At 36.9% G+C, this 27,415-nt stretch overlaps 1 protein-coding gene across 1 annotated transcript in view; it reads right to left on the bottom strand.

Annotated features, from left to right (window-relative positions):
* LOC127130403 (uncharacterized) overlaps positions 1-27,198 on the bottom strand; it is a 59,073-nt gene extending 31,875 nt beyond the window's left edge. Inside the window, exon 1 of the mRNA XM_051059419.1 lies at positions 27,092-27,198. Within this exon, the coding sequence (XP_050915376.1) occupies positions 27,092-27,198 (107 nt within the window). The remainder of the gene's footprint in view (positions 1-27,091) is intronic.
* Positions 27,199-27,415: the final 217 nt, after the last annotated feature.

The following is a 27,415-nucleotide window of genomic DNA, read 5'->3' as shown; positions in this document are numbered from 1 at the left end:
GCTAATTTTTTTTGGAATTTTTGAAAAGTCAAAAGTATTTAAAATCAATTAAAAATAAGTCAAAAATCATTATATTCACTAAAAATATCAAATCCAATCCAACAAATAATTTTAACTCAGAAAATGGAAGGAAGAAATTATTTATGGAATTTCGGTCAAAGTCCCATATTTTTTGGATTAAAATTGGATTTATAATGAATTAAATGAGAAAAGGTTATTTAAAATATTAATTCAGAAAATAAAAAAAAACATGGGACATCTGATCTCCCTCATTAATTGAGGTGGCAGATCTGATGGTCACACGTATTAAGTCCACCATGTTCTAAAGTCAATGTGTGTAAGACCCCAATTTTGACCCTAAGATCCCTCATGCAATCTCATTATATGCATTAGCATTGGGATCATACCTTGGCATCTTTCTTACCCCTCTTTTATTTGGTTTGTTTTGGGAAAGATCACCAAGCACCATGTGATTGTATCATACTTGTATATTTATCACTTTACTAACCAAATACCAAAAATATGTCTTTGTATTTGCCAAACTCTTTTGTAAGTAGGGCATGGTCCCCATTGGTCTATCAAGTTCATATCTAGGGTTTAAGACCCTCATGTTTAAGAGCAGAACCAAGGATTGATCCACAAAGTCTCTAAGGATCACGTATGAGTCCCCATGATCTCTACATGTTATTTTGATCAAGTTTTCTTCAAGAGTTTGGAGTTGAGTTTCCTTGGAAGCCCTAATTTGTCTAGGTATCCTGAGTAACTTCTTCAACAAGCTTCCTCACCAATTGATCAAATTTCTCAAGGACACTCCAAAATCCATCATCTTATGCATATGTGATCTACCATGAACCTAAAAAGTCAAGAGAATTGTAAGTTAGCAAGTTGGTTGATGGTGGTTGGCCAGATAAATTCATTTGAACCTCACTTGATCAATATTATCCGTTTATCTTGAGGGATGAAGTTCAAACTTCATCAACCCCATAAATCCAATAGTATTGATCAACTTGAAGTCCAATTCAACCAAGATCAAGGCCAAACAGAAGATGAGTCAACACAAAGTCAATCAAATAGCTCAACAAAATATCAAAGCAATTAAACAATTAAAATTCAATTTTTAAATGAAGAAAAATAATTTTTAAAATGCGAAAAACCTTAAATCCCTTCAAATCACCAAATAAATGGCCAAGGAGTTTATCATAGGCCAAACAAGGTTATAGGACATTAGGCTAATTTTTTTTGGAATTTTTGAAAAGTCAAAAGTATTTAAAATCAATTAAAAATAAGTCAAAAATCATTAAATTCACTAAAAATATCAAATCCAATCCAAGAAATAATTTTAACTCAGAAAATGGAAGAAGAAATTATTTATGGAATTTCGGTCAAAGTCCCATATTTTTTGGATTAAAATTGGATTTGTAATGAATTAAATGAGAAAAGGCTATTAAAAATATTAATTCAGAAAAAAAATGGCCATCAGATCTCCCTCATTAATTGAGGTGGCAGATCTGATGGTCACACGTATTAAGTCCACTATCTTCTAAAGTCAATGTGTGTAAGACCCCAATTTTGACCCTAAGATCCCTTATGCAATCTCATCATATGCATTAGCATTGGGATCATACCTTTGCCTCCTCCTTACCCCTCTTTCATTGGGTTTGTTTTGGGAGAGATCACCAAGCACCATGTGATTGTATCATACTTTTATATTTATCATTTTACTAACTAAAATACCAAAAATATGTCTTTGTATTTGCCTAACTCTTTTGTAGGTAGGGCATGGTCCCCATTGGTCTATCAAGTTCATATCTAGGGTTTAAGACCCTCATGTTTAAGATCAGAACCAATGATTGATCCGCAAATTCTCTAAGCATCATATATGAGTCCCCATGATCTCTACATGTTATTTTGATCAAGTTTTCTTCAAGAGTTTGGAGTTGAGTTTCCTTGGAAACCCTAGTTTGTCTAGGTATCCTGAGTAACTTCTTAAACAAGCTTCATCACCAATTGATCAAATTTCTCAAGGGACACTCCAAAATTCATCATCTTATGCATATGTGATCTACCATGAGCCTAAAAAGTCAAGAGAATTGCAAGTTAGCAAGTTGGTTGATGGAGGTTGGCCAGATAAATTCATCTGAACCTCACTTGATCAATATTATCCATTCATCTTGAGGGATGAAGTTCAAACTTCATCAACCCCATAAATCCAATAGTATTGATTAACTTGAAGTCCAATTCAACCAAGATCAAGGCCAAACAGAAGATGAGTCAACACAAAGTGAATCAAATAGCTCAACAAAATATCAAAGCAATTAAACAATTAAAATTCAATTTTTAAATGAAGAAAAATAATTTTTAAAATGCGAAAAACCTTAAATCCCTTCAAATCACCAAATAAATGGCCAAGGAGTTTATCATAGGCCAAACAAGGTTATAGGACATTAGGCTAATTTTTTTTGGAATTTTTGAAAAGTCAAAAGTATTTAAAATCAATTAAAAATAAGTCAAAAATCATTAAATTCACTAAAAATATCAAATCCAATCCAACAAATAATTTTAACTCAGAAAATGGAAGAAGAAATTATTTATGGAATTTCGGTCAAAGTCCCATATTTTTTGGATTAAAATTGGATTTATAATGAATTAAATGAGAAAAGGTTATTTAAAATATTAATTCAGAAAATAAAAAAAAACATGGGACATCTGATCTCCCTCATTAATTGAGGGGGCAGATCTGATGGTCACACGTATTAAGTCCACCATGTTCTAAAGTCAATGTGTGTAAGACCCCAATTTTGACCCTAAGATCCCTCATGCAATCTCATTATATGCATTAGCATTGGGATCATACCTTGGCATCCTTCTTACCCCTCTTTTATTTGGTTTGTTTTGGGAAAGATCACCAAGCACCATGTGATTGTATCATACTTGTATATTTATCATTTTACTAACCAAAATACCAAAAATATGTCTTTGTATTTGCCAAACTCTTTTGTAAGTAGGGCATGGTCCCCATTGGTCTATCAAGTTCATATCTAGGGTTTAAGACCCTCATGTTTAAGAGCAGAACCAAGGATTGATCCACAAAGTCTCTAAGGATCACGTATGAGTCCCCATGATCTCTACATGTTATTTTGATCAAGTTTTCTTCAAGAGTTTGGAGTTGAGTTTCCTTGGAAGCCCTAATTTGTCTAGGTATCCTGAGTAACTTCTTCAACAAGCTTCCTCACCAATTGATCAAATTTCTCAAGGGACACTCCAAAATCCATCATCTTATGCATATGTGATCTACCATGAACCTAAAAAGTCAAGAGAATTGTAAGTTAGCAAGTTGGTTGATGGTGGTTGGCCAGATAAATTCATTTGAACCTCACTTGATCAATATTATCCGTTTATCTTGAGGGATGAAGTTCAAACTTCATCAACCCCATAAATCCAATAGTATTGATCAACTTGAAGTCCAATTCAACCAAGATCAAGGCCAAACAGAAGATGAGTCAACACAAAGTCAATCAAATAGCTCAACAAAATATCAAAGCAATTAAACAATTAAAATTCAATTTTTAAATGAAGAAAAATATTTTTAAAATGCGAAAAACCTTAATCCCTTCAAATCACCAAATAAATGGCCAAGGAGTTTATCATAGGCCAAACAAGGTTATAGGACATTAGGCTAATTTTTTTGGAATTTTGAAAAGTCAAAAGTATTTAAAATCAATTAAAAATAAGTCAAAAATCATTAAATTCACTAAAAATATCAAATCCAATCCAACAAATAATTTTAACTCAGAAAATGGAAGAAGAAATTATTTATGGAATTTCGGTCAAAGTCCCATATTTTTTGGATTAAAATTGGATTTATAATGAATTAAATGAGAAAAGGTTATTTAAAATATTAATTCAGAAAATAAAAAAAAACATGGGACATCTGATCTCCCTCATTAATTGAGGGGGCAGATCTGATGGTCACACGTATTAAGTCCACCATGTTCTAAAGTCAATGTGTGTAAGACCCCAATTTTGACCCTAAGATCCCTCATGCAATCTCATTATATGCATTAGCATTGGGATCATACCTTGGCATCCTTCTTACCCCTCTTTTATTTGGTTTGTTTTGGGAAAGATCACCAAGCACCATGTGATTGTATCATACTTGTATATTTATCATTTTACTAACCAAAATACCAAAAATATGTCTTTGTATTTGCCAAACTCTTTTGTAAGTAGGGCATGGTCCCCATTGGTCTATCAAGTTCATATCTAGGGTTTAAGACCCTCATGTTTAAGAGCAGAACCAAGGATTGATCCACAAAGTCTCTAAGGATCACGTATGAGTCCCCATGATCTCTACATGTTATTTTGATCAAGTTTTCTTCAAGAGTTTGGAGTTGAGTTTCCTTGGAAGCCCTAATTTGTCTAGGTATCCTGAGTAACTTCTTCAACAAGCTTCCTCACCAATTGATCAAATTTCTCAAGGGACACTCCAAAATCCATCATCTTATGCATATGTGATCTACCATGAACCTAAAAAGTCAAGAGAATTGTAAGTTAGCAAGTTGGTTGATGGTGGTTGGCCAGATAAATTCATTTGAACCTCACTTGATCAATATTATCCGTTTATCTTGAGGGATGAAGTATAAACTTCATCAACCCCATAAATCCAATAGTATTGATCAACTTGAAGTCCAATTCAACCAAGATCAAGGCCAAACAGAAGATGAGTCAACACAAAGTCAATCAAATAGCTCAACAAAATATCAAAGCAATTAAACAATTAAAATTCAATTTTTAAATGAAGAAAAATAATTTTTAAATGCGAAAAACCTTAAATCCCTTCAAATCACCAAATAGATGGCCAAGGAGTTTATCATAGGCCAAACAAGGTTATAGGACATTAGGCTAATTTTTTTTGGAATTTTTGAAAAGTCAAAAGTATTTAAAATCAATTAAAAATAAGTCAAAAATCATTAAATTCACTAAAAATATCAAATCCAATCCAACAAATAATTTTAACTCAGAAAATGGAAGAAGAAATTATTTATGGAATTTCGGTCAAAGTCCCATATTTTTTGGATTAAAATTGGATTTATAATGAATTAAATGAGAAAAGGTTATTTAAAATATTAATTCAGAAAATAAAAAAAACATGGGACATCTGATCTCCCTCATTAATTGAGGTGGCAGATCTGATGGTCACACGTATTAAGTCCACCATGTTCTAAAGTCAATGTGTGTAAGACCCCAATTTTGACCCTAAGATCCCTCATGCAATCTCATTATATGCATTAGCATTGGGATCATACCTTGGCATCTTTCTTACCCCTCTTTTATTTGGTTTGTTTTGGGAAAGATCACCAAGCACCATGTGATTGTATCATACTTGTATATTTATCACTTTACTAACCAAAATACCAAAAATATGTCTTTGTATTTGCCAAACTCTTTTGTAAGTAGGGCATGGTCCCCATTGGTCTATCAAGTTCATATCTAGGGTTTAAGACCCTCATGTTTAAGAGCAGAACCAAGGATTGATCCACAAAGTCTCTAAGGATCACGTATGAGTCCCCATGATCTCTACATGTTATTTTGATCAAGTTTTCTTCAAGAGTTTGGAGTTGAGTTTCCTTGGAAGCCCTAATTTGTCTAGGTATCCTGAGTAACTTCTTCAACAAGCTTCCTCACCAATTGATCAAATTTCTCAAGGGACACTCCAAAATCCATCATCTTATGCATATGTGATCTACCATGAACCTAAAAAGTCAAGAGAATTGTAAGTTAGCAAGTTGGTTGATGGTGGTTGGCCAGATAAATTCATTTGAACCTCACTTGATCAATATTATCCGTTTATCTTGAGGGATGAAGTTCAAACTTCATCAACCCCATAAATCCAATAGTATTGATCAACTTGAAGTCCAATTCAACCAAGATCAAGGCCAAACAGAAGATGAGTCAACACAAAGTCAATCAAATAGCTCAACAAAATATCAAAGCAATTAAACAATTAAAATTCAATTTTTAAATGAAGAAAAATAATTTTTAAAATGCGAAAAACCTTAAATCCCTTCAAATCACCAAATAAATGGCCAAGGAGTTTATCATAGGCCAAACAAGGTTATAGGACATTAGGCTAATTTTTTTTGGAATTTTTGAAAAGTCAAAAGTATTTAAAATCAATTAAAAATAAGTCAAAAATCATTAAATTCACTAAAAATATCAAATCCAATCCAACAAATAATTTTAACTCAGAAAATGGAAGGAGAAATTATTTATGGAATTTCGGTCAAAGTCCCATATTTTTTGGATTAAAATTGGATTTATAATGAATTAAATGAGAAAAGGTTATTTAAATCATTAATTCAGAAAATAAAAAAAAACATGGGACATCTGATCTCCCTCATTAATTGAGGTGGCAGATCTTATGGTCACACGTATTAAGTCCACCATGTTCTAAAGTCAATGTGTGTAAGACCCCAATTTTGACCCTAAGATCCCTCATGCAATCTCATTATATGCATTAGCATTGGGATCATACCTTGGCATCCTTCTTACCCCTCTTTTATTTGGTTTGTTTTGGGAAAGATCACCAAGCACCATGTGATTGTATCATACTTGTATATTTATCATTTTACTAACCAAAATACCAAAAATATGTCTTTGTATTTGCCAAACTCTTTTGTAAGTAGGGCATGGTCCCCATTGGTCTATCAAGTTCATATCTAGGGTTTAAGACCCTCATGTTTAAGAGCAGAACCAAAGATTGATCCACAAAGTCTCTAAGGATCACGTATGAGTCCCCATGATCTCTACATGTTATTTTGATCAAGTTTTCTTCAAGAGTTTGGAGTTGAGTTTCCTTGGAAGCCCTAATTTGTCTAGGTATCCTGAGTAACTTCTTCAACAAGCTTCCTCACCAATTGATCAAGGGACACCAATTGGAATTTTTGAAAAGTCAAAAGTATTTAAAATCAATTAAAAATAAGTCAAAAATCATTAAATTCACTAAAAATATCAAATCCAATCCAACAAATAATTTTAACTCAGAAAATGGAAGAAGAAATTATTTATGGAATTTCGGTCAAAGTCCCATATTTTTTGGATTAAAATTGGATTTGTAATGAATTAAATGAGAAAAGGCTATTAAAAATATTAATTCAGAAAAAAAAATGGCCATCAGATCTCCCTCATTAATTGAGGTGGCAGATCTGATGGTCACACGTATTAAGTCCACTATCTTCTAAAGTCAATGTGTGTAAGACCCCAATTTTGACCCTAAGATCCCTTATGCAATCTCATCATATGCATTAGCATTGGGATCATACCTTTGCCTCCTCCTTACCCCTCTTTCATTGGGTTTGTTTTGGGAGAGATCACCAAGCACCATGTGATTGTATCATACTTTTATATTTATCATTTTACTAACTAAAATACCAAAAATATGTCTTTGTATTTGCCTAACTCTTTTGTAGGTAGGGCATGGTCCCCATTGGTCTATCAAGTTCATATCTAGGGTTTAAGACCCTCATGTTTAAGATCAGAACCAATGATTGATCCGCAAATTCTCTAAGCATCATATATGAGTCCCCATGATCTCTACATGTTATTTTGATCAAGTTTTCTTCAAGAGTTTGGAGTTGAGTTTCCTTGGAAACCCTAGTTTGTCTAGGTATCCTGAGTAACTTCTTAAACAAGCTTCATCACCAATTGATCAAATTTCTCAAGGGACACTCCAAAATTCATCATCTTATGCATATGTGATCTACCATGAGCCTAAAAAGTCAAGAGAATTGCAAGTTAGCAAGTTGGTTGATGGAGGTTGGCCAGATAAATTCATCTGAACCTCACTTGATCAATATTATCCATTCATCTTGAGGGATGAAGTTCAAACTTCATCAACCCCATAAATCCAATAGTATTGATTAACTTGAAGTCCAATTCAACCAAGATCAAGGCCAAACAGAAGATGAGTCAACACAAAATTAATCAAATAGCTCAACAAAATATCAAAGCAATTAAACAATTTAAATTCAATTTTTAAATGAAGAAAAATAATTTTTAAGAGGCGAAAAACCTCAAATCCCTTCAAATCACCAAATAAATGGCCAAGGAATTTATCATAGGCCAAACAAGGTTAAAGGACATTAGGCTAATTTTTTTTGGAATTTTTGAAAAGTCTGAAGTATTTAAAATCAATTAAAAACAAGTCAAAAATCATTAAATTCACTAAAAATATCAAATCCAATCCAAAAAATAATTTTAATTCAGAAAATAGAAGAAGAAATTATTTATGGAATTTTGGTGAAAGTCCCATATTTTTTGGATTAAAATTGGATTTATAATGAATTAAATGAGAAAAGGTTATTTAAAATATTAATTTAGAAAATAAAAAAAAAACATGGGCCATCAGATCTCCCACATTAATTGAGGTGGCAGATCTTATGGTCACACGTATTAAGTCCACCATGTTCTAAAGTCAATGTGTGTAAGACCCCAATTTTGACCCTAAGATCCCTCATGCAATCTCATCATATGCATTAGCATTGGGATCATACCTTGGCATCCTCCTTACCCCTCTTTCATTGGGTTTGTTTTGGGAAAGATCACCAAGAACCATGTAATTGTATCATACTTGGATATTTATCATTTTACTAACCAAAATACCAAAAATATGTCTTTGTATTTGCCTAACTCTTTTGTAAGTAGGGCATGGTCCCCATTGGCCTATCAAGTTCATATCTAGGGTTTAAGACCCTCATGTTATAGATCAGAACCAAGGATGGATCCGGAAAGTCTCTAAGTATCATGTATGAGTCCCCATGATCTCTACATGTTATTTTGATCAAGTTTTCTTCAAGAGTTTGGAGTTGAGTTTCGTTGGAAACCCTAGTTTGTCTGGGTATCCTGAGTAACTCCTTCAACAAGATTCCTCACTAATTGATCAAATTTCTCAAGGGACACTCCAAAATTCAGCATCTTATGCATATGTGATCTACCAGGAGCCTAAAAAGTTAAGAGAATTGCAAGTTAGCAAGTTGGTTGATGGTGGTTGGCCAGATAAATTCATCTGACCAAAACTGGGTCTCCCTAGACCCTATCTCATATAATTTTCACCATATGAAAATCATTCCACAAGAACAATTAGTCTAAATGACATTCCAAACAACTTTCATGTTGAAGTCTAGAGCTAATTTTGCTTGGAAAGTTATTTTCTAAGTTGAAACATTATAGGTCATTTTGTCTAAACCCTAATTTGAAAGTCAACTTCCCAAGGCCATAACTTGCTCAAATTTTATGAGAAGAAAGATTTCTAAGTTTCACAATCAAATTCAAGATGTCTACTTCAACTTTTATGTTTGGAGTGAAAGCTAAATCAACTGTTATGAGCATGTGATATGGGGATACATTATAGGTCATTTTGGACCAATACCATTGAACACGTGATTTTCCTCAGCTTCCAAAATGCATAAATCTCTCATTCTAAATCCAAAAAATGACAAATTGGTGATCATTTTTAAGGTCTTTGAAATATATACGATTTTGATGAATACACGTTTCTCATTTGAAGCTCACATAAAAAGTTTTGTAAGGTGGAACGTTGAGGTATATGGCTTGACACTTAGAAAATTTGTCAACATGTTGAAATTTCCAAACTTCCACCTCAAAATTCACCTTGATCCAAGTTCCAAATGGAAAAGTGATCAACATAAGATTTGTTCCTCTTGATCTAAGCTTTCGAAAGAGTCCTAATTCATTCATTTTGGACCAAGTTTTCTAGGGTTGCGCATGGTTTTAACAGGCTTGCATCATTGGTGGAATTCAAAGTTCAAATGATCACATAACATTGCCTTGCCATTCAAGCTTCATTCCAACCTCATTTCAGATGCATTTGGACCTAATTGGATTGCTTCATGGGCATGTACACGCCCATGCAAGCTTGTGCATGACATTGCCAAATTTGGAAGAAAATTCAAGTGTGCAAATAACAATCCCAAATGCTATAAATATGGACCCTCTGAGATCATTTTAAAGGATCCTTGCACGCCAGCTTTTCCCCCTCTCTTCAAACCCTCACAATTCAAAGGAAAACCTGATATTTTTCACTTGAAAATTGAGTTTGAATCTCACTATTTGGAGATTCAAAAACTCCAGGATCCAAAGCTTCTTTCCATTCCTAATCCACTTCTGCAAGTCATTGGAGCAAGATCAAACAAGAATTGAAGCAAGGAAGAGCAAGTTCTGCACAGCATTGACGGTATTTTCCAGAAATTTTCTTCTCTTCGATTCTCACCCAATTCTCATCAATTCTCTTGGATCTTTGGTTGTCTGAAGTCCTACCAATATAGGCAAGAAGATTGAGTTGCTTTGAGGTCAAATCTAAGCAACTCAGTTGACACACCTCAAAATTCAACTCCTCATATCTTTCTATATATTTGGAGTTAGTTAAAATTGAGGTCAGATTCGTGCTCTACGCCATTTTTTCTTTCAGATCATGTCCTTCTTTTTCATTTATGTGATGGTGATGATTGAACCAGTCAGGTGAGGTTCGCCTGAGAAGGTGACCGGAGGTTTAACGCTGATGATATGTTGGCATGGTTCAGAGCCATTGATCCTTTTCAAATTGTTTTAATCTCGTGTGTTGCTTGTAAATACCACTTGTGTTACACGTTGACTAGTGACTATGGTGGAAAGCGCGCTTGTGACCACTTGATATGCCACCTTAATTAATGAGGGAGATCAAGTGGTCCACGTTTTTTTGTATTTTCTGATTTTCATTTTATTCATTTGATTTTCATTAATTCATATTAATTTTAATATTGATCCAAAAAATATGAGAGTTTCACCAAAGAAAATTAAATAAAATCCTCTTTCATATTTTGAATTAAAATTATTTTTTGGATCATTCTTAATATTTTTCATGATTTAATTGATTTTGTGATTATTTTTAATTATTTAAAAATACTTTTAAGTCTCTAAAAATTCTGAATTTTTTCTCCAAGGTCCTTTGACCTTGTTTTACCTATGATAAATCTCATGGCCATTTCTTTGGTGTTTTGATGAGGTTTTAGGAATTTGACAAACCATATTTAATTTAATGCATTATTTTTAATATTTTTAAATTGAATAAATGCCAAATAATTGTGTTGAGTCATTTTGATTGTTTGTATAAGTTTGACTTGTGTTGTTGGGCCTTGGTCAAGGTTGATTTGACTTTGTTAAGTTAAGATCATTGGATTTAGGGGATTGATGGAATGTATGTTCCATCTCCCAAAATGAATGAATGATCTTAATTTGGTAAAAGTCCTCCTTTGTCCAATTTGAGTTTTGATTTATTCCCCTCCCTCTTCATCTCATTCTCCTTCTTTATGTATTCATATCATGGACCTATGATATCTCTACATCCTAAGGCTAGTTGATTGCAAAATCAACATAAGTATGGATGAGATTAGGCCACCATTTTTGCATATTCTTTTTGTGTGTGGTATGTTTCATGAGCATAGTCCATTATACTATGTCTCTAACATGCATTAACACCAAGATTCTATTGCCCGACCTCAAATAGTTGTGACTTCTACATAAGTCCAATTACGATTTCTTAACATAGCGCTAAATTTTTGATACAAAAGGCATAGCATTCTAGTTAGTGAGATTGTAAGTCTCCCCTTTTTCATGGTATTATGTGGAAACTTGGCCTTTTTTCCTTCCTTTGGAAGATGTCTTGGTTCAAGGATCCATGCTTGTGATAAGTGAGTTGAGTGTTCTCCAAAGAATGACTTAAAATAAAAAGCAAAAGCAATACTAAATTCTAACTCATTAACAACTAACATTTAACTTCAAGTTATTTACTTTAATGCACTTTATCTTTAAGCCTTATTCATTTGCCATTATTCATATCATTCTAATTATTTATGTTAATGTCCTTTTCACTTTGTCCATTTGGACAATATTTTGTGATATATTTTGCTTGTGTATATTTTGCTTGTTTGTGTGGTCTTTGACCATTAATGTACATAATAAAAATCAAAACCATAAAAAACATCTTGTGTGGACTGTTGGTTTAGTATGAGACAATTGGACTTAGAATTTAGGCAACACTCCCTATGCAAAGGACTTGGCCAATACCAACTTTCATGTAACCAAGTGCTTGTAATCTGAAACTTCATTTGGTACATCATTGAAGATCCATTTAAGTTCATCTGCAACATGATCCTTATGAAGCTGTTATTTTGAACCTGTGACTTATGGCATTGTGGAATTCATCTGCTACATGGGCAAATTTGAAGAAGATCATGGAGTTTCGAAGCTTGGATGTGGCTATCTTTATTTCATGCCTTGATCTTCAAGTTAATATTGTGTTCATTGTTTGTTGCTTTATTCTAATGTCCAAGGGGAATTTGGGTTTCTATATGACATTCTTGTCTATTGGATTGCAGCCCATTGGTCATAACTTTTCAACTCTTAACTTTAGATATTTATGCTTAGGATTAGTCTCTTCATTTCCTCCCCACTTCTTTAATTTCAAAATCTCTTCCTCCTTTTAAAAACTTCTTTGTTTGTACTTGTTTTTTTCTAAAACTTAGACCATTTTGCAAACTAGAAACTTTGGCCTTATTCCATTTCATTTTAAACTTCTTTTCTTAAATAAACATGTAAATAAATTTAACTATACTTGACTTAAAGACTTCAAAAGCCAAAAATAACTAACTCATTCAAACCTTTTTTTAGGCCTTTGTGCCTTTCAAACCTAATTTTTGTTAAAAGCAAAGCATCCACTTTGAAATTTGTATCACGAACTACGAGGTTTTGATCCCTCATTTTTATGTTTGTACGCAGGCACAAGTCTGAAGGTCTTGTCAAACACAAAAATATAATTAATGAATTCTTTTCTCATCCCCCCATTCTACTTACTTGCAAACATCATTTGTACAAAATACACAACACACAAGAAAGGGCTCCCTCGGAGTACCTAGGACACTTTGGGTGCTAACACCTTCCCTCTGTGTAACCAACCTCCTTACCTATAATCTCTGGCATTTTATTAGTTTTGATTTGAAAACTTCTTATTTTTGGGTTTTGTTCGTACTTTTCCCTTTTCCATTGGAAACAATAAAAGCGCAGTGGTTTCTAACAAAGTGCCATTTAGTGGATTGGAAGAGATTCCCAGATCTCATCTTATTGCTGAAGCTCTTCACCTGAAGAAGTCTGAGATAGAGGCTCATTGGGTGAAGAAAGGAGGATTAGTTGGATTGCCAACTTATTTCCTCATTAAGGAAGGTACTGCCTTTGCTCAAGTCGGTAGTGTGGATGCTTTTGAAGCTATCTTTGTGTTGCTCATCTATGGATTAGTTTTGTTCCCTAACATTGACGGTTTTATTGATGTTAACGCCATTAGTACTTTCTTGATTGGGAATCCTGTGCCTACTCTGCTAGGGGATATGTACTTATCTTTGCATTTGAGGAATTCTAAAGGTGGTGGAACTATTGTGTGTTGTGTTTCTCTTCTGTACAAGTGGTTTATTTCGCACTTGCCTCAGACGCCTGCTTATGTAGAGAACAAACAATGTCTACAGTGGTCTCAGAGACTTATGTCTCTCACTAATGATGATATAGTTTGGTATGATCCTTCTCTGAGCAGTTTGGAGATTATTGATAGTTATGGTGAATTCTCTAATGTGCCTCTCATTGGTACGCAAGGAGGAATCAACTACAACCCTGCTTTGGCTCGTCGTCAACTTGGGTTCCCCTTGAGAGACAAACCTAATAAAACTTTGTTAGAAGGTCTTTTATATCAAGAGGATAAAGATCCCCAACATTTGAAGTAGAAGATTGTGCATGCTTGGCATAATGTACATAGGAAAGGAAGATCCGAGCTTGGTCTGCGCAATTGTGTAGCTTTAGAAGCTTACACTCTTTGGGTGAAGAAGAGAGCTTTGGAGTTGAAGAAGCCTTATCCTTGTGAAAGACCTATATATACGGTTGTGGTTGAGCCATTAGCTCTCCCTAACCAAGATATAGAGGAGTTGAAAGACGCGCTCGCCAAGATGAAGAGAGAGAAGGATATATGGGAAGAGCATTTCCATGCTTTGAGAAAAAAGCATGAGGAGTTGCGGCTTGAGTCTAAGAACAAAGATGCATTTATTGAGCTACTTGAAGACCGAGTGACGAAGATACAGAGAGAGCCGGAGGTTTCATCTTCCTCTAGCATGCCTCAACCTTCCATTGCTTAGAAGAAGATTATTGATCAGCTTGTCCTCGAGAAGACTCAGATGAAGGCTTCTTTTGAGACTGAGATTCGACGCATTCAAAGGAAGTACGCGCCTATAGTCAGATCTTCTGACGTTGTTATTAGGGATCCTCAGGATGACTAGTCTCCTTTTTTCTTGTATTTTTCATTTGGTTCCTGAAATTGTACTCAGTGTAATCCTTCTAATTATATAAATAAAAGAGAATTTTTAGTCATATCAAATTGTTGCGATTACTGTTGTATATATATATATATTTGCAAATAATATAGTAAGTTCCTTGAAAATAAAAACAATCAAGCATTGTATTTCATGCATCATTTGCATAAACAGGTTTATCTTTCGCCAGATGTCTCATTGGTGTTTCTTTTGTGCTTCAGCCAAGCTGACTCATCGGTACAATACTCGCGCCAATCACTCCAGAATCATAGAACATCTTGAGCAAGAGAATAGAGACTTGAAATAGGAGATCGCCCGCCTGACCGCCATGATGGAGTTAGTTTTAGCCGCGCAGAGCCAATCTTCTCCAACACCTGCAACTCCTTCTCCTCAGAGGACTTTCATTTCAGAGGTGGCTACCTCTACTGTTCCCGCAACTGCCGCTCATTTCGCGCCTGCTATGCCTGCCGGATTCCCATGGGGAATGCCGCCAAACTTCATGCCTGAAGGTTTTACACCTACATTTGCTTCTATGTCGGCATCTATCCCGATCATGTCTGTGCCACCGCCTGTAGTGCATACCTTGCCTCGTGCAGAAGACACCACTTATCATTCCCAGCCATCTGAGGGCCTGGACGTATATGAGAAAATGGATGAAATGAAAGATCAATTTCTTGAGCTGTGCAAGGAGTTGAAAACGTTGAGAGGTAAGGACCTTTTTGGGAAGAGTGCTATTGAATTATGTCTGGTGCTGAATGTGAAGATTCCAGTGAAGTTCAAAGTCCCTAACTTTCAAAAATACAAAGGGAACACATGTCCGCTTAGTCATTTGGTGATGTATGCCCGCAAGATGTCTACCCAAATAGATAATGATCAGCTGTTAATCCACTACTTTCAAGACAGTTTGACCGGCGTTGCGGTAAGATGGTATATGGGGTTGGATAGTGCGAGGATCCGCACTTTCTACGACTTGAGAGAAGCATTTGTCAAGCAGTACAAGTACAACATTGATATGGCTCCCGACCGAGATCAATTGAGATCACTATCTCAAAAGGACAAAGAAACATTCAAAGAGGATGCTCAGAGGTGGAGGGAACTCGCTGCTTAAATCAACCCTCATTTAGAGGAAAAGAAGATGACCAAGATTTTCCTAAAGACCCTTAGCTCATTTTACTATGATAAGATGATCGCCAGTGCCCCCAGTGATTTTACCAAAATGGTAAATATGGGAATGAGGCTAGAAGAAGGTGTCCGAGGAGGACGGTTGTCAAAGGAGGAGGTATCATCCAGCAAGAGATACAACAGCAGTTTCGGTAAGAAGAAAGACAATGAAGCCAACGCAATAACTAGTGGGAGGCAGAGAAGGCCTCAGATCAGAAGAAGTTAACCACCCCGTCAACATCATCATCAAGTATCTTCAGTAATTCCCGTTTTTTCAGCTAGTCAATCAGTACCAGTTCAACAACAACGTCAACAACAACAACAACCACAATAACGAACTAACGCCTACAACAACAACAATACCAACAATCATCAACAACAAACTTTCAAGAAGAAGAAGGTCCCTTTCGACCTGATTCCTATGACATATGCAGAGCTCTATCCATCATTGGTTCTCAAGAACCTGCTACAACCGAGAAATCTGTCGCAAATACCTAAACCACTTCCATGGTGGTACAAGCCTGACCTCCGTTGTGATTTTCATCAAGGAGCACCCGGAGATGACATTGAGAACTGCTACCCTCTCAAATATGAAGTCCAGAAGCTAGTAAAAAGTGGAATGGTGTCTTTTGAGGATCGTGCACCCAACGTAAAAGCTAACCCACTTCCCGCTCATGGAAGTTCATCTCTCAACATGGTAGATGGCTGCCCTGGGGAGTTCAGAGTGTTTGATGTCCGTTTTATTCGAAGGTCCTTGGTGACGATGCACAAAGATATTTGTTTGGTGAGCGATTGTGAGCATGACCATGATGGTTGTGCTATCTGCAGTGTTAACCCAAGAGGTTGTGAGATTGTGAAAAAGGACATCCAGCGGTTGATGGATGAGGGTATGATCCAGACTATACAATCCCGTCACGTAGATGACGATGTGAATGTGATCGTTCCTGTGTTTAAGAATCCCGAGAAAATGGTGATTCAATATGATAGCAACAATAGCAACAACATCATCCAAAGATCGGTATCATCGTTGGTCATACGATTGGCGGGTCCAGTCCCGTACACATCCGGTAAGGTTGTTCCTTATCAGTATAATGCAACTATGGTGAAGGATGGTCAAGAGGTTCCATTACCTATAACTAATTCTGTCGTGAGCATTGCTGATGTTACCAAGGTGACCCGCAGTGGTCGAGTGTTTAGGCCGGTGTTCCCAAAAGATGTGGAAGATTCAACAGCCAGTAAGAAAGTGGAAGTTCCTGCAACAGATCCAGTTAGTGCTCCAAAGCGTCAGTCTGGTGAATCCAGCAATTTGAAGACTAATGATGATGATAAGGTACTTCAGTTAATAAAGAAAAGTGAGTTTAATATGGTGGAGCAGCTGCTCCAAACCCCCTCGAAGATTTCAGTACTGTCTCTGCTTATGAATTCCGAAGCTCACAGAGAAGCACTGCAAAGAGTTCTAGAGCAAGCGTTTGTGGAACATGATGTTACGGTGGATCAGTTTAATCATATTGTGGCTAACATCACTTCCTGTAACAATCTCAGTTTCTGTGATGAGGAACTCCCTGAGGAGGGTAGGAATCATAACTTGGCTTTGCATATCTCGATGAATTGCAAAAATGACGCTTTATCCAATGTGCTTGTTGACACCGGATCCTCGTTGAATGTGCTGCCGAAGTCAATATTATCAAAGTTATCATATTAAGGAGTGCCTATGAGGTATATTGGCGTAATCGTCAAAGCTATTGACGGTTCATGCAAAACAGTGATAGGTGAAGTGGACCTTCTAGTGAAGATAGGTCCGAGTGATTTCCAAATTACTTTCCAAGTAATGGATATTCACCTGGCCTACAGTTGTCTGTTAGGAAGGCCATGGATCCACGAGGCGGGAGTTGTTACCTCCACGTTGCATCAGAAACTCAAATTTGTCAAGAATGGAAAATTAGTCATTGTTGGCGGGGAAAAGGTGTTGTTAGTTAGCCACCTGTCATCTTTCTCTTATGTTAAAGCTGAGGATGAGGTTGGAACTCCGTTCCAAGCCTTGTCTATTATTGTCGAAAAGAGAGTTGGGGCACCTATGTCCTCATTGAAAGATGCAAGGAAGATTGTTGAAGAAGGAATTGTTGATTAGTGGGGGCGAGTGGTAGAGGTCGCCGATAACAAAAACAGAACCGGTCTGGGTTTTCAGCAAGGATCGTTTTGCTAGATCAGAGGATATGCAACTCATCTTCCGTAGCGGAGGGTTCATTCATGGAAATGAACAACACTTAGCTGTTGTGCTAGAGAATGACGAAGAGGAAGACTGCACCAATTTTGTGACGCATGGAAAGGCTTGCGGCAATTGGACTGTTGTTGATATTCCTGTTATTATGCATCGATCTAAGTAATTGCTCTTATTTGTTTTAAAAATCCTTCTCCTATGCCTAAGGGAGAAGTGAACATTGTTGGGCACTTTCAAATTTGATCATCAATAAAATTAATTTTATTCATCCACGTCTATGATGTTTTGTTTTTTGCTTTACTCTGAAAATGGTAATCACAAAAAACATAAATAAATAAATAAACTTGTCCATCTGCATAATATTTGGTCACAAATCACTTCTCTAAAATCAAAATAGCAAATCATTATGCAGGTTAGTTTTTAACCCCATTGAATACAATGATCCTTCTCCTTCTCCAAATTTTTAATTCCTTGTGTTTGAGGCAGAGGAGGAAAGTGATGAAGAAGTGAGTGATAAATTGTCTCGTCTTCTTGAGCATGAAAGAAACCAGGCTTGTCTTGATGTGAAGGAGTTCAAGATTGGGTCTCGACTGTGTCCGGATGTTAAGAAGGGGTTAACTGATCTTCTCCGAGAATATTCAGATGTGTTTGCTTGGTCATATCAAGACAAGCCTGGTTTGGATTCTGAGATTGTAGAGCATAGATTGTCGTTGAAGTCAGAGTGCCCTCCAGTCAAGCAGAAGTTGAGAAGAATGCATCATGATATGGCAATAAAGATTAAAGAAGAAGTGCTGAAGTAGATTGATGTTGGTTTCCTTGTGACCGCCGAGTATCCGCAATGGGTGGCCAATATTGTGTTTGTTCCTAAGAAAGACGGAAAAGTCTGTATGTGCATTGATTATAGAGATTTGAATAAAGACAGTCCGAAAGATTATTTCCCTCTGCCACACATTAATATGTTGGCAGACAATACTGCTAAATTCAAAGTCTTTTCATTTATGGACGGATTTTCCGGATATAATCAGATCAAGATAGCACCCGAAGATATGGAGAAGACCATATTCATTACACCTTGGGGAACAATCTGTTATAGAGTGATGCCTTTTGGTTTGAAGAATGCTGGTGTAACTTATCAAAGAGCAATGACTACTCTTTTTCATGATATGATGCATAATGAGATTGAAGTTTATGTCGATGACATGATTGCTAAATCAATTGATGAAGAGAAACATGTTGAGCATTTGTTGAAGCTTTTCCAGCATTTGAGGAAGTATAAACTCCACTTGAATCCCAATAAATGTACTTTTAGTGTTCGTCCTGGTAAGTTGTTGGGCTTTATCGTCAACGAGAAGGGTATTGAAGTTAATCCGGCCAAGGTCAAAGCGATATAAGAGATGTCTGCACCCAAAACTGAGAAGCAAGTCAGAGGTTTTCTCGGCCGTTTGAATTACATCTCAAGATTCATTTCACACATGTCTGCCACATGTGCGCCTATATTCAAGCTTCTTCGGAAAGATCAGTCTTGTGATTGTACCGAAGACAGCCAGAAAGCTTTTAATAGTACCAAAGAATATCTGCTTGAACCTCCGATTTTGTTTCCACCTGTTGAAGGAAGACCATTGATCATGTATTTGACTATGCTCGAAGATTAGTATGGGTCGTGTTCTTGGTCAGCAAGATGAGACTGGAAAGAAAGAATTTTCAATTTACTACCTCAGTAAGAAGTTCACCGACTGTGAGACTCAGTATTCTATGCTTGAGAAAACTTATTGCGCATTGGCTTAGACTGCTAAGCGTCTGCGTGAGTATATGTTGAATCATACCACTTAGTTGATATCCAAAATGGATCCAATCAAGTATATATTTGAGAAGCCTGCTTTAACTAGGAGGATTGCCCGTTGGCAGATGTTGTTATCAGAGTATGATATTGAATACCGATCTCAGAAAGCAGTCAAAGGTAGTGTCTTGGCTGACCATTTAGCTCACTAACCGATTGAAGATTACTAGTCAGTACAGTATGAATTTCTTGATTAAGAGATCTTATACTTGAAAATGAAATATTATGATGAACCATTGCTTGAAGAAGAGGCAGAACCTGGTTACCGTTGGGGCATGGTATTTGATGGAGCTGTTAATCAGTATGGTAATGGCATTGGGGCAGTGATTATTACTCCTCAAGGAACACATTTTCCATTTTCAGCTAGATTGACTTTCAAGTGTATAAACAATATGGCAGAATATGAAGCTTGCATTATGGGGCTCGAAGAGGCCATTGATCTCAGAATTAAGCATTTAGATGTCTTTGGAGATTCAGCTTTGGTTGTGAATCAGATCAAAGGTGAATGGGAGACAAATCAACCCGGTTTGATACCATATAGAGACTATGCGAGGAGGATTTCAACTTTCTTTACAAAGGTTGAGTTTCATCATATCCCTCGAGATGAAAACCGGATGGCAGATGCTCTTGCAACGTTGGCATCAATGGTTGTAGTGAAGTATTGGAATGAGGTTCTCAATTTGACTGTGATGCGTCTTGATAGGCCAGCTCATGTGTTTACTATTGAAGAGATCAAAGACGAGAAGCCGTGGTATTATGACATCAAGTGTTTCCTCCAAAGTCAGATTTACCCGCATGGAGCATCTTTGAAAGATAAGAAGACTTTGAGGAGATTAGCCAGAAATTCCTACCTGAATGGTGATGTATTGTACAAAAGAAACTTCGATATGGTTCTGCTCAGATGCGTGGATAGACACGAAGTAGACTTGTTGATGACTGAAGTCCATGAAGGTTCCTTTGGTACTCATTCCAATGGGCATGTTATGGCGAAGAAGATGTTGCGAGCAGGTTACTATTGGCTGACAATGGAATCTGACTGTTGCAAGTTTGTGAAGAAATCCCACAAGTGTCAAATATATGCAGATAAGATTCATGTTCCTCTGATAGTGTTGATCATCATTTCCTCCTCATGACCCTTCTCCATGTGGGGAATTGATATGATTGGCATGGTTGAGCCCAAAGCTTCGAACGGACATCGTTTCATTTTGGTGGCAATTGACTACTTCACAAAATGGGTTGAAGCAGCATCGTACGCAAACGTAACTAAGCAAGTTATTGTGCAGTTTATCAAGAATCAGATTATATGCCGTTATGGTGTGCCAAGCAAGATCATTACTGATAATGAATCGAACTTGAATAATAATATGGTGGAAGCTCTTTGTATAGACTTCAAGATTGCACACCATAATTCTTCTCCCTACAGACCCAAGATGAATGGGGTTATTGAAGCTGCGAACAAAAACATTAAGAAGATTATCCAGAAGATGGTTGTGCCATATAAGGATTGGCATGGGATGCTCCCATTTTATTTGCACGGGTATCGAACATCCATCTGCACTTCAACAGGGGCAACCCTTTTCTCACTTGTATATGGTATGGGAGCAGTGCTCCCCGTAGAGGTTGAGATTCCTTCATTACGTGTGCTCATGGAAGCCAAATTGACTGAGGCTGAATGGTGTCAGACCAGGTTTGACCAGTTGAATTTGATCGAAGAGAAGAGATTGACTGCCATGTGTCATGGTCAGTTATATCAACAGAGAATGAAGAAAGCTTTTGATAAGAAGGTCAGACCTCGTGTGTTTAGAGAAGGTGACCTTGTGCTAAAGAAAATTCTATCGTTCAAACCAGACTCTAGGGGAAAATGGACTCCTAATTATGAAGGCTCATATGTTGTTAAGAGAGCCTTTTCAAGTGGTGCTTTGATTCTTACAACTATGAATGGTGAAGAGTTCACTCGTCCTATGAATGCAGATGCAGTCAAGAAATACTTCGCCTAAAAAGAAAAGAACAGCTCGCTAAGTTGAAAACCCGAAAGGGAGGCTTAGGCAAAAATGAGCGTCCCGATGGATTGAAAACCCGAAAGGGAGATCCAAGCAAAAGTTAGAGACATAAAACAGAAAAATTATCCCGATAAATTGAATACCCCCACCTTGGGGTAATTTATGCAAAAATTAGGGATTATTGCAAGTAACTGCATCCTGCTGATCTTCAGATTTTGAAGACTTTGTTGAGCACAACGGTCAACGATGATTCATCATCCCAGTAGCGGCCAAAAGCACAGTGGATGTCAAGAGTTGGTGGAAGGATTAGTGATCATTATATTCAATGTAACCCTTTTCCATGAAAATTACCATTTTCAACTTTGTAAAAATCTATGGAGTCTTGTCATTTATGGACTACCATTCCATTAAATAAAGTTGAACTTTTATCCAATTGTTTCTACTCTTGTTTATTTCAGCAAATAGTTTTAAATTTTATTATGATCATTTTTGAAATTAAATTTTTTAATCAAAATCATTTTTCTTAAACATGTAAAAGCATGAATTTTAAGCAATCAGTTTCATTTAAAAGGAATATCATCAGTGGTTCGAAAGCAGTAAGCCCTAAGTGTGGAGCATTATTGGTCTCCCCGAGCAGTAGGCGTAATTTCTCTTTCATCCTCAATAGCATTTTTAGCATTCAGCAATCATTGTCCTCTATTCCCCAAAAGGGTAACCAGCAGAGTTGGTTGATTCAGTCCCCTGCGAAATGTTTATTCCTCGACAGAATTTGTGTTTATTCCCCAGCTGAAAACCGGTTTCCTCAGCAGTTCGTGTGGTTGCGGTAGAACTTTGATTTCCCCACCAATCGCCATCCGATTTTCTCCCGGTTAGAGTTTCCTCCTAGTTTCTGAGCAGCTATTTAGGTTTATCCTCTGCATGGTTGTCTCCCATTTGATATGGTGTGGACCTAAAATTCCCCGCAGACTCGATAACGAGTTTTCTCAGCAGATCTCTTCTTTCCCCAGCTAGGTTTGAGCCTTTGGGATGATGCTCTCTTTTTTCCAGCAAGTCGTCTCCCTCTTTTATGGATTGACCGAGAATTGTATCGATGATTCAAATTTGTGACACCTTTGTATCCTTTACGATCATTTTGTTAGCATGATTGATCGTGTTGATTCCCAAGTGCACGAATTACGTCAAAGTAATATAAAAGAATATCGATCCCACAGAGACCAATCATCAATCTATCGATTACTATCGTTATGGTGTTTATCTAAGGTGGTGTAAAAGAGATATTGGGTTTGCAAAATAATGGTAAATAATAAATGCAGGTAAACACAGGTTGAATGTATCTCACGTCGGTTAAGTGATGTTTCGATTGTCTAAATAGAATTACTTATGACACAATATTTTCTACTCTTGAAAAGAATCCATTTAATAGGAACTGTCGCTTTCGCGTATTCAGAACCGAGTTTACCCTTAAATTAAGGCATTTTATTGTCACTTATAAAAGGTGCGCAGAACGCTAAAGTAGTAAAGTTATTTTTAAGAAATGAGACTCGTAAACTTAGTTGAAAAGTGATTTTGATTTGGAAAGTTTACCCAAGGAGTTTCCTGATTTTAAATCTATTAACGTGTCCGAAAATAGTTTCAAAAATAGTTTTTCCTTAAAGTGATAAAAATTACTAGTTATTAAACCAGGGTGCTTTCGCACTCCTTGAATAATTAAAACTAACCAAGTTTGTTTTAGAAAACTCAAGTTAAAAACCAAAACAACCTTTAAAGTATTTCTACATATTCAATATGTGAAACATTACTTTAACCGCGATCCTTACATTCTAACCTTTAAAAGATTTAGCCAGACATGATAACACAAACAAACACAACGGTATTAATCATGATGAAAAGTTTGTTTTAGAATGTGAGGCGTGGAGAGGGAGTAAAGTGCGTAAAGTAAATAAAGTAAAGCGAGTGCGAAAAGTAAATAAAGTAAAGCGAGTGCGGAAAATAAATAAAGTAAAGCGAGTGCAGGAAATAAAATAAAGTAAAGCGAGTGCGGAAAATAAATAAAGTAAAGCGAGTGCGGAATATAAATAAAGTAAAGCGAGTGTGGAAAATAAATAAAGTAAAGCGAAGACAAAAAGTAAATAAAATAAAAGCGATGCGGGAACTAAATAAATAAATCGATAAATAAGAACCTGCTCTAAATAGAGGCTTCAATTCTGGTACAAAAATAAACCTCCGACTCCTGAAGCTAAAGACGACAGCAACTCGAAGTGACCCAACTCAATCTCACTAAGGTGTGATAACCCCCCGATGTGACGGATTATCGCTATTACAAATGATAAATATATGCTTAGTGTTGTAAAACTAAGTTGGATGCTTTGAAAGTGAAATGGAACGAACTATTTGTAGAGCATTTCAGCAGCTTGCAAAGTACATGGGGCCCTCCAACTTCTCCTTAGTGGGAACGTGATTACCAAAGGTGGCGCCCACCATCCCTTCATGGCACCCGCCATGTGTGTAAATGGGGAAGATCATAGGAACGTGGCGGTTACCTCCTAGTTGAGGGTTGATGACTCATGGCTCCTCCTATAGCGGCTACCATGTGCAACGCCATGTGTGTAATTTCTCCGAAAAACCCTAATTTTAGGTCTTTTTGCTTCGTTTCTTCCAAAAGAGTCTGAAAGTGCTAAATATCTGAAAACAAGATAAAAGAGAGCATAATACAAACAAAATGATAATAAAATCCTAATAAACATGTGAAATCCGAGTCAAAAACACGGTGTAATTCAGTGTGATCAAATTCTCCCACACTTAAACCTTTGCTTGTCCTCAAGCAAAACTCTTTATAGTTTATGCAAGAAAAACATTATCAACTAGAATTAATTTGAGGCAAAAAGACTTACGAGTTCATTCAAGGAATGTATCGATAGGTACTAACGAATCGAACTCAGGATATTGTAGTGACACTTCCCGCAATTACGGTCGTGGGCTTCGTTCCTATACAAATCAATCCACATCACCCCACCATACCTAAGCCTTCTTTTCGTTTTCTTAAAGTCCTTTTCATTCAGGTGCAATCACATTAAGCTCGTTATCCGTATATACTCATAGTAAAGTGACCGGTTAGTGATTATGATCTTAAGCATGGGGCTCTGGTACAAAAGTTGGTATAACCCTTTTATTCAACCTAATTTGCAGTTGTGGGGGATTGGATCGTAATCCACCCTACCAAGTTCAACACCAGATACCACTGAACCAACAAACAAATAGGCTTATTATTTTACTTTTCTAAGCATGGGGCTCCGGTACATAAATTGGTGTAACCCCTTTATTTAACCCAATTTGCAGTTGTGGGGGATTGGATCGTAATCCACCCTACCAAGTTCAGCACCAGATACATCTGAACCAACAAACAAATAGGCTTATTTGTATATAATTTTTCTTCTACATGTTTCACATATGTCTTTATTTTGCTGGGTTAAATGACCGTGTAAGAGTCACCTAGCCCGAATTTTCATGCGATTTGAGAACAAAGCAGGAATTTTTATGATCATTCACTTATTTTCATCGGTCCCCTACGTAGAGCATGCTTAAGCCGGAGTTGACTGCAAGGATAAACTACTTAAGGACTTATTTGAAACAAAAATTGGGGCTACAGCATATGGGGTATCGGGATCGACTCTTATAATCATGAAGCCTAAGGTGTTAAGATAATACCGATTTTTTGAAAAAGTTTTCCCAAGTCTTTTACATCCTGTTATAAACCTGTCTTATAGCCTGAATGTTCAAGATGTACTGTTTTCTTGGCTAAAATTATTTTGGTAAAGTTAAAGAAATGGGGGAAATAAGGATAGACTACACAGATGACTCGTCAAACACATGTTATTTTGTTGAAAGGGAAAAAACAAATAACTAAAACATAAAATATACTAAAATTTAAAGAAAAGCGATAAAAAGCGATAAAAATAAAGGAAAGATGAAAAGCGATAAAATCTCCTCCCACACTTAAACCGAACATTGTCCTTAATGTTTCAATATGAGATAGGGTAGGAGTAACCTAGAAGAGAGAGAGAGAGAGAGAGAGAGAGAGAGAGAGAGAGAGAGAGAGAGAGAGAAAGAGAAAGAGAGAGAGAGAGAGAGAGAGAACTAGGGGTGAGCACTGGTACCGTCACCGTCACCGCCCTGGTCAGAATGCCTGGGTCGACGACATCTGGTTCGAGTACTACGTCCTTCTTGTAGCTGCTGAGAGCAAACTAGGAGAGATCCTTGGGTGGCCTCGATGAAAGCGAAGTGACGCTCATTAGCCTGTCACCAGCGTTGCTGCTCATTAGTGATCGCGAGCAAGGACTCAGTGACAGTCTGATGTGCTTGCTCACTACGCTGCTGGGAAGCTACCATAAAACTCATATTATCTGACAATTGTTGGTTTATGGTATTCAGGAGGGTGTCATTCCTTTCCTCACGAGCTAGGTGCTCGCACCATATCTCCTCGGTGATGTAGAAACCGGGAGTGGTACCTGCAAAAGGGTTAGAGGAAGAAGGTGCGATGCGTGCAGGTGATGCAGCAGGAATATCATGAGCCGGTGACTGGTCGGGCTGGTCATACTCATCATCGGTCCCTTGCCCATCGTCCATAGGAATGTTAGGTGGCAAAGGACCGGTAAAGGGTGGAGCATCAATATCGTATGTCCAGTTCCTCGCATGTCACACATTCGCACACTGAGAGCAACGTAGGACAACATTGGGTACAGTTGCACCATGTATCATGAGGTAGAAACCACATTCTCGCCGCATCTTGCATAATTTCATATCTTTCAAAAACTTCAAGTTAATGGTGCGGTGAGGGAGTGGTTCCAAGGTGGCTAACTCAGCGTGTAGATTCAACGCTCTAGCAATGGAGGTAATCAAACCACCGAAAGAGATGGTTCCTCCTTTTTTAAGGATGGCAGACATATGGGCCAACATGAAAGGAACAAGATTGATCCTGCGATTAGTGAGGCAACCTTGTAGAAATAAAAATTCTCGGGCATTTACTTTGTTAGAATTTTCCCGGCCAAATATAGTAAATGCCAAAAGGTATCGAAAAATACGTATGGTCGTGTTATGGATATTAGAAGCCAAAATTCCTTCAAAGGAAGTGACGTTCACATTAGATAGTTTGTTCCAAAAAGTAAATGCCTCGAGTGCCCATTCAGTATCCAAGGGTGTCTCACAGATAGCGCCATCACCATAAGGCATTCCGAGCAAACCCGCTAAAGCATCGGTAGTGTACTCGTATTCTACATTAAATATTCTAAAACAGACGGTACCTATCGTGCTAGCAGTGTCGGGGTAGACAGTGTAAATTAGGGAACTCAAAAATTCCCTAGTGAGCCTATCGTAGGTGGGTGCTTTACTAGCAAAAATATCGTGTAATCCTAGATTATCAACCATGTGGAAAACACTATGGTATGTGCCTAGAGTGTACAAACAGTCTTCATCGACATACCTGGTAACGAGGATCTCCCGAGTTTGCAATCTTTGTAAAATCTTGTTTTGTCGCTCACCGGGCTTTCCTCCACGAAGAATGATGTTGTTAAACTCCATTCCGGCCATTAATGGTGATTGTAGAGAAAAAAATGAGAATTTATAGAAAAGAAATGAAAAAATGGAGTTAATGGATTTTTGGTGGAGAAATGGAGAAGTGAAGTTGGGAAATTGTAATGGTTTGTAGTGAAAATGAGAAGGTTGGGAAGTTTTTATGAACTTTGGTGGAGTTGGGAGAAGAAGAAAATGGGTTTGGAGAGGTTGAAGAAGGTATAAATGGTGAAAA

The sequence above is a fragment of the Lathyrus oleraceus genome, chromosome 3 (genome assembly GCF_024323335.1).
Source record: "Lathyrus oleraceus cultivar Zhongwan6 chromosome 3, CAAS_Psat_ZW6_1.0, whole genome shotgun sequence".
NCBI classification, from domain to species: domain Eukaryota; kingdom Viridiplantae; phylum Streptophyta; class Magnoliopsida; order Fabales; family Fabaceae; genus Lathyrus; species Lathyrus oleraceus.
Note: the sequence above shows the minus strand (reverse complement) of the source record. Positions and strands in the feature narration are given on the sequence as shown.